At 35.8% G+C, this 8,510-nt stretch overlaps 1 protein-coding gene across 1 annotated transcript in view; it reads left to right on the forward strand.

Moving 5' to 3' along the window:
• The first annotated feature begins 7,768 nt into the window (after positions 1-7,768).
• LOC142358006 (uncharacterized) overlaps positions 7,769-8,510 on the forward strand; it is a 6,415-nt gene continuing 5,673 nt past the window's right edge. The window contains exons 1-2 of the mRNA XM_075409482.1: positions 7,769-8,050; positions 8,501-8,510. The exon at positions 8,501-8,510 is cut by the window's right edge and continues 255 nt beyond it. Coding sequence (XP_075265597.1) covers positions 7,932-8,050; positions 8,501-8,510 — 129 coding nt within the window. The 5' untranslated portion in view covers positions 7,769-7,931. The remainder of the gene's footprint in view (positions 8,051-8,500) is intronic.

Genomic DNA, 8,510 nt, shown 5'->3' on the forward strand with positions numbered 1-8,510 from the left:
CGTCTTTTAATGATCCTCATCAATGATTTTGACCGCGTTATGTACTTCGTTCAACACCCCTCAAAGCTAGATTTGCGAGAAAGATTTTTCGAAAATTTTATATTGAGGTTCGACTCGGATATCCGCTCGTGAGATAGTTTGATTGCCTTTGAATCCCTACTCACCAGCCGACGAGCCTGTCAAATTGCATGGAACCGATGTTGGAGTTGATTGGAATGTAAGATTATGTTGGCGAGCATCGTCTCAAAGTTGGTTGGTTTTAATTTTAATAACAGTTCCACATAGGTTCTTGCTATTGAAAACGCGCCGCCCTTCCACACCGAGACTGAGAAAGATTAGTGGAGCTGCTACCCACCTTTGCTTATTTGTTTTCCCCTCGGTTTGAGCATTCAGTGGTTCAATCTCCTCGTCATATGCTGGTTGAATAATTAAAGTTTCCGTTGTTGGTGATGGTGCAGGCTGGGTGTCAATCAAATTCCCTCTTTAGCCAAAACCGAATTGTTTAGATTTACCTTTCATCTCTCGTAACTTAGAATTGGTTCAAATGTAGGTTTTCCCCATAAAGGTTCTGTCCAAAAGTCGGATTTACCAGAACCACGCACTGCTGGCTGCTCCATGTGGTGAAGCAGAAACATATCGTAGCATTCGCAGTGCAGAACCTAAATTTGGAATTTTTCTTTGTTTACTAGATACCCATTCTAAGTAGAACAAGACTCGAGATCATAAAGTTAAATTGCGTGACTTATCTCAAAGAAGCGAAAAGAAAGGAGGGATTAGTTGATGAACACAAGTATGAAAAAATCAATAAAATCTTTATTGAGACAGCGGGAGAAGTAAGTGAATTTGAACAAGAATGTATTTGCAGGGTATAGAGTTAGGCAAATGAGAGGCAAATGAACTAAATTATTATTTACAGTATTTCCGTACCACCGTACTAGTCAACTAATCTAATCAGTCTCAATCACATACTACTCGGGCCGAGGATTTTGGCCAAAATTTTGTAAGATCAGCGGCAACTAGCGTTGACAAGTCGGAAAATTCACCGCAATTTTCTAACATAATTTTGCGTTGAATGCGTTGAATTTAAAGATAAAAATTCAACGCATTCAACGCAAAATTATGTAAGAAATGGCGGTGAATTTTCCAACTTGTCAACGCTAGTTGCCGCTGATCTTACATATTTAGCGTTGAATTTAGCGTAGATCTTTTATATTTAGCGTTGAATTTAGCGTAGATCTTACATAATTAGCGTTGAATTTAGCGTAGATCTTACATACTTTTGCGTTGAATTTAGCGTTGATCTTACAAAAAATCAAAGCATCCACTTGAACTATTAACCTCCAGTTGTGTATGGGACTCGAAGTGCTGACCTTCTGTTTGCTTGTCGCCTCTTCTACCATTGTGCCACAGTACCTTGGTTTCCTTAAGAGCCGCAATTCTTATAAAGCGTAGATCTTACATATTTTGAGTTGAACTTAGCGTAGATCTTACATATTTCGCGTTGATTTTGCGTAGTATTTAACTTAGCATATTCAACGCATTTACCCTGTGAGGCGCACTGGGAAAAAATTAATTTCTTTTAAAAGTTTCAAAAAAAATTGAATTCCTAAAATGGTCTGAAATGGTTTTTACACCGTAAGAGAGCACTCAAAATTAAATTTTTTGCTGACTTCATTTTTCTCACTTGTGCAGTATGGGGGTCGAAACAGTAAAAAAATTAATTTTTGCAAAAAAAATGAAAAATTTTAAATCGTAAAAGGGTCAGAATTGGATTTTTCACTATAAAAGAGCACTAAAAACTGATTTTTTGCTGACTTCACTTTTCTCACCTGTGCAGTATGGGGGTCGAATGAGTAAAAACAATTAATTTTTTGAAAAAAACTTGAAAAGTTTTAAATCGTAAAATGGTCTGAATTGGATTTTGCACCATAAAAGAGCACTAAAATTTGATTTTTTGCTGACTTCAATTTTCTCACCTGTGCATTATAGGGGATCATAAAAGTAAAAAAAAATAATTTTTCGAAAACAAATTTGAAAAATTTAAAATCGTAACATGGTCTGAATTGGATTTTGCACTATAAAAGAGCAGTAAAAATATTTTTTTTTGACCTCATGTTTCTCATCATTGCAGTATAGGGTTCGAATCAGTGAAAAAAATTTTTTTGAAAAAAAACTTGAAAAAGTTCTGAAATCGTAAAATGTTCTGAAATGGATTCTCCACTATCAAAGAGCGCTAAAAATTGATTTTTTGCTGACTTCACTTTTCTCACCTGTGCAAAATAGGGGGTCGAAACAGTAAAAAAAATTAATTTTTTGAAAAAAAAACTTGAAAAATTTGAAATCGTAAAATGGTCTGAATTGGATTTTGCAGTAGAAAAGAGCACTAAAAAAGATTTTTTTTCTGACCTCATGTTTCTCACCTGTGAAGTATAGGGGTCGAAAGTGAAAAAATTGACTTTTTGAAAAAAAACTTGAAAAACTTTTGAAATCGTAAAGTGGTCTGAAATTGAATGGAAAGATTAGCGTTGAATGCGTTGAACTTATGTAAGATCAACGCTAAATTCAACGCTAAATATGTTAGATCTACGCCAAAGTTCAACGCAAAATTATGTAAGATTAGCGTTGAATGCGTTGAGTTTATGTAAGATCAACGCTAAAATTCAACGCTAAATATGTAAGATCGACGCCAAAACTCAACGCAAAATTATGTAAGATTAGCGTTGAATGCGTTGATTTTATGTAAGATCAACGCTAAATTCAACGCTAAATATGTAAGATCTACGCTAAAATTCAACGCTAAATATGTAAGATCTACGCCAAAGTTCAACGCAAAAATATGTAAGATTAGCGTTGAATGAGTTGAATTTATGTAAGATCAACGCTAAAATTCAACGCTAAATATGTAAGATCTACGCCGAAATTTAACGCAAAATTATGTAAGATTAGCGTTGAATGCGTTGAATTTATGTAAGATCAACGCTAAAATTCAACGCTAAATATGTAAGATCTACACCAAAATTCAACGCAAAATTATGTAAGATTAGCGTTGAATGCGTTGATTTTATGTAAGATCTACGCTCAGGCGTAGATCTTACATAAATTCACTGCATTGAACGCCAATCTTACATAATTTTGCGTTTTTTGTATATTGCCTGTGTTGAGAAGAAAAATACATTTACTTTTACATGTTCAAAATTGTGGAAACTGGTTACTATTATCCTTGAACACCCGTGAAAAAGTGTGACATTCCACGTTATAAGTTATTTATTTCCACGCAGTGCTTAACTAAATTCCATGGTTGAAAATATATATTCATTGTGAAAAGTGGGGGCACATTTTTGGTCACTCGATTCAACAAAACGCCAAGTTAACTGAAGTTTGCTTTTCGGACGTTGGCCACATCATGATCTTCTTGAAATAACTCCGAAACTGAGATAATACCGAGAAGGGTAGTAATTTATCAATATCACTGCCATAAAATAGAATAAAGGGGAAGCTTGGCAAGATCTTGCAAGACAGAGATAATCATTTGGAGTTGACTTGGGAAACTGTACTCGCTATTATTCCTCAACCCGGGCACCAAGAGTGGTATATATCAATTTAACAGCGAAAATTTTACTCCATATTTTGGGATATTTGACAAATAAAAAGTGTGATCATACACGTTTGAGTACACGTTACGCCAACCATGTTACTCAACAAATTTTGATGAATTCAAACATTTTCTTTTAAGACTACGAATTCGGATGGGGAGATTAATTTACAGTTACTTCATTTTTTCAAACCCGCGTTAGCGGGGGATGGAATTCACATGAAAAGTGTTTTGCTCCAGTCAATTTTAGGCTGTCAATACATTTCGACTAGAAAACTAGAAAAATCATAGGACAGTCCTCGAGAAGCAGAATATTTAAAAGGAGTGTTTTCATTTCTGTTGGATAATGCCGCAGAGCTATACCCCAAAATTTTCATCTGAGTTAAAATCATTTTGATTCTAGATACCTAAATCTGCAAATATAGGACACAAGCTTAGTATCTTTTCTTTGTAAAAAAGGGACCCCTTTTTTGCGTAATTGAGATACTTTCAAATATGAAATTAGGTGTCAAATCATGTTTCAATAAAAACTCTATCGCGCTGTTTAGGTATCTAAATTTACACTGAGCATATCTATAATCCGCAGTTAAATTTTTTATTATCCACAATTGTGCCTAATTCAATGCGCGCTTTTGAACACAAAAATCATAAAAAATATCTTGAAGCCATATTAATTGAGCATGTAGAAGTGTGTTTAATCTTAATAATATACCACAAAAAGACCTAGATAAAATTACCACCATCTTTTTATTTATTTTGAATTGTAGATCGGGAAATATACATCAACTACAGTCCATGTGATATCCAAGACGCACAAAGCTTTTCTCTTTAACAAACAATTTGCATTAAATTATCGGCAAAAAACTATGTGTTTTTATCAATATCGGACGTCCTCAGGAACTCCTTAAGAAGTTAGATTCGAGCTAATTAGAATTGTTTTTGCTGTCAATATTCTTTGTGCTCTATGGTTAATTTGTCTATCGCATCGGTTAACCTAGCATTTGAGTAAGACCTTCCATCTATAAAGAGGTTTTTTCTTCTTTACTCCTCCTCTTTTTCGATAATCACTCAGACTCAATAGAGTAGTTTTTCAGTGAAAAAAACTGAATTAATCACTGCTTTTTCTCAGTTGTTTCAATTAATGAGACTCGTCCAATTGAATTTATCAAACAAAATTCTATCAATTGATTTGATTAACTCTTTAAATTTTTTAACAGTTATCCATTGACAGATAGAACGTACGATTAATGATGGATTATTTGATAAAAATTCGCATTTGACATGATCATTGTTTTCTCTTGTTTCTTTCAATTAATGGGCGATTTCCAGATGAAATTGTTTAATGAAATTATTAAATTGAAATATCATTTTGAACATTCGCTTTTCATTTTGGACACACGCTATCTCACTTTGACACCTTAAATGATCAATGTGTTGGACCTATCACGTATTGCGAAAAATCACTCAATTTGTTTAGTACCCACCCGGACTAACAGTGCATAACAAATCAGGCCTGATCCAGCAATTTTAAATAGTATCATTCAAATTACAGTCATGTTTCCTAGTTTTACCCCTGTAAATCAAGTTTAACCAACATTCTAAAATAATACATGCTGCCTTCAGGATGGCCCGAGTTTCAGGCAGAGTAGTTATGAAATGGCACTTGAAGATGCAATGCTGCCAGATGGCTGTGCAGGCTGAATTTATTCTTACCTTAGACATTACAGTGAATAATGTACAGAACTGTCTGTTTCGCTCATGCGAAGTCCCAATTCATGAAAAGTACAGCGAACATACCGCTATTCGAAAATTTCGAAGAACTCACATGGCAAACCTGAATTTACGGCAAATAGCATCAAATTCCATCGAATAGCGTGTCTTGTAGAAATTAGTCCGGGAATTTGCACAAATAATCTGACTTTGTCCAGATTATTGCCTTTGTGAGAATCACAGCCAGCAATCTGAGCAGCCAGAAGACCAGAAATCCGAATAGCTACCTACCACACGCGGACGAAGGAACGAATAAAATTTAGTAATAGTGTGAGAACAGAGCCCTCGTAATTTATGATGGTGATCCATCAAATTCAGTTAAACTCCATCGTGAAGGGGAAACCAACTCCTCCAGACCTCCAGTTTGGTCACTTTACAATTTGTATTATTTCAGATAGAATGGTTACCGTTCACAGATAGTTAGAGAATAAATATTTCCGATCGAACGGTTACAGTTTCTAGATAGGTAGGGAGGCAATCCTGGTTGTATATTGAGCCATGAAAAAATATGTGATACAAAATAAGTTCCCGGAAATCGCAAATAGAACTGTTGAGTCACCGTCGCCAACGTACCAAGTGTCGCTGCTAACGGACACAATTCAGAGCTTTGACAAAAGAAGACACGTGATGATTGATTCGCCCTGAAAGATGGAAAAGAAGAAGGGTGAAATATCCTGCCATGAACAAAGAGAGTATACGCAACGAATAGCTCGAACAGTTGAATAGTTCCGAAAAATAGTTCTTAAGACGTGCCAGAACAGCTGTTTTGAAGTTCAATTAATCGCATGTTGAGTTCTGACCTTAGAAATTTTGTCAGTTTGTTTCTTTTTTAACTAATGAGACTTGGTCCAGTTTAAATGTTAACCAAAACTTTAGACTATGTTCAATTCAGAATGTTACCTTGCCTACCAGAAGTTAAAGTGTATTTTGTTTTCAGATCGCTTTGCTTGCGTACCTTAGTACCAACTGCTTAAATTGTGTAGTCTTGAAATAATAGCAGCTGAAATTATTAAAATGGATTCTCGACAAGTTTTTCGAATTGTGCAAGCTGTAAACCCGAACCAGTTGACTCAAAACACGATTCCCAATGGGGAACAGGAATGGCAGCCGTCTGTTATTGTAAACCCCGATGGATCGATTACAAGCATCAATCAAAGGGAAAGTGGAGGTGATCGAAATGGCGGAAGTACAAATGTGTCGTTCGTGGACGTATCTCCTATTGTGGTTGGGAATGCTCCATCTGCCCATGTAAGCTAGTTTTTAGTATAACTAATTTATTTTACTACTTTACAAAATTTTGCTGAAACGTAGTGAACGGCAGTGCATGTTATTTTGACTTGAAGATCTGTCCATTATGGAGTTAACAGTTTTTGCCACATCGATAACGAGGGTGGTTTCACTGTAGCTGATAGAAATTGCATGGTAAAGGGGCGGGGGGGGGGGGGGTTAAACATTGGATGAAAAGTAAATCAGTAAAGAAAAGTTGTATAATAAAGAAAGAAATCTAGGCATGTACGAAGACCGGCCACATAATATGACAAAACTGGCTACCTGTTGGTAATACTTGTAGTTTGATTTACCAAATGAACTTTCCGTAAGATGTCCTCTCACAACACATTTTCTTTTACTGCATAGCTTTTGTCACATTTCAAGCATTAGACTATTTGCTCTTCTCATTAAACGCGCATAAGTATGACAACATTTTAGTCTTGAAAAAATAGCAGCTGAAATTATTAAAATGGATTCTAGACAAGTTTTTCGAATTGTGCAAGCTGTAAACCCGAACCAGTTGACTCAAAACACGATTCCCAATGGGGAACAGGAATGGCAGTCGTCTGTTATTGTAAACCCCGATGGATCGATTACAAGCATCAATCAAAGGGAAAGTGGAGGTGATCGAAATGGCGGAAGTACAAATGTGTCGTTCGTGGACGTATCTCCTATTGTGGTTGGGAATGCTCCATCTGCCCATGTAAGCTAGTTTTTAGTATAACTAATTTATTTTACTACTTTACAAAATTTTGCTGAAACGTAGTGAACGGCAGTGCATGTTATTTTGACTTGAAGATCTGTCCATTATGGAGTTAACAGTTTTTGCCACATCGATAACGAGGGTGGTTTCACTGTAGCTGATAGAAATTGCATAGTAAAGGGGCGGGGGGGGTTAAACATTGGATGAAAGGTAAATCAGTAAAGAAAAGTTGTATAATAAAGAAAGAAATCTAGGCATGTACGAAGACCGGCCACATAATATGACAAAACTGGCTACCTGTTGGTAATACTTGAGTTTGATTTACCATATGAACTTTCCGTAAGATGTCCTCTCACAACACATTTTCTTTTACTGCATATCTTTTGTCACATTTCAAGCATTAGACTATTTGCTCTTCTCATTAAACGCGCATAAGTATGACAACATTTTAGTCTTGAAATAATAGCAGCTGAAATTATTAAAATGGATTCTCGACAATTTTTCGAATTGTGCAAGCTGTAAACCCGAACCAGTTGACTCAAAACACAATTCCCAATGGGGAACAGGAATGGCAGCCGTCTGTTATTGTAAACCCCGATGGATCGATTACAAGCATCAATCAAAGGAAAAGTGGAGGTGATCGAAATGGCGGAAGTACAAATGTGTCGTTCGTGGACGTATCTCCTATTGTGGTTGGGAATGCTCCATCTGCCCATGTAAGCTAGTTTTTAGTATAACTAATTTATTTTACTACTTTACAAAATTTTGCTGAAACGTAGTGAACGGCAGTGCATGTTATTTTGACTTGAAGATCTGTCCATTATGGAGTTAACAGTTTTTGCCACATCGATAACGAGGGTGGTTTCACTGTAGCTGATAGAAATTGCATGGTAAAGGGGCGGGGGTTAAACATTGGATGAAAGGTAAATCAGTAAAGAAAAGTTGTATAATAAAGAAAGAAATCTAGGCATGTACGAAGACCGGCCACATAATATGACAAAACTGGCTACCTGTTGGTAATACTTGTAGTTTGATTTACCAAATGAACTTTCCGTAAGATGTCCTCTCACAACACATTTTCTTTTACTGCATAGCTTTTGTCACATTTCAAGCATTAGACTATTTGCTCTTCTCATTAAACGCGCATAAGTATGACAACATTTTAGTTCTGAAATA

This window comes from Convolutriloba macropyga, unplaced genomic scaffold (assembly GCF_964194025.1).
Source record: "Convolutriloba macropyga unplaced genomic scaffold, txConMacr16.3 SCAFFOLD_1959, whole genome shotgun sequence".
In the NCBI taxonomy this organism is placed as follows: Eukaryota; Metazoa; Xenacoelomorpha; order Acoela; family Convolutidae; genus Convolutriloba; species Convolutriloba macropyga.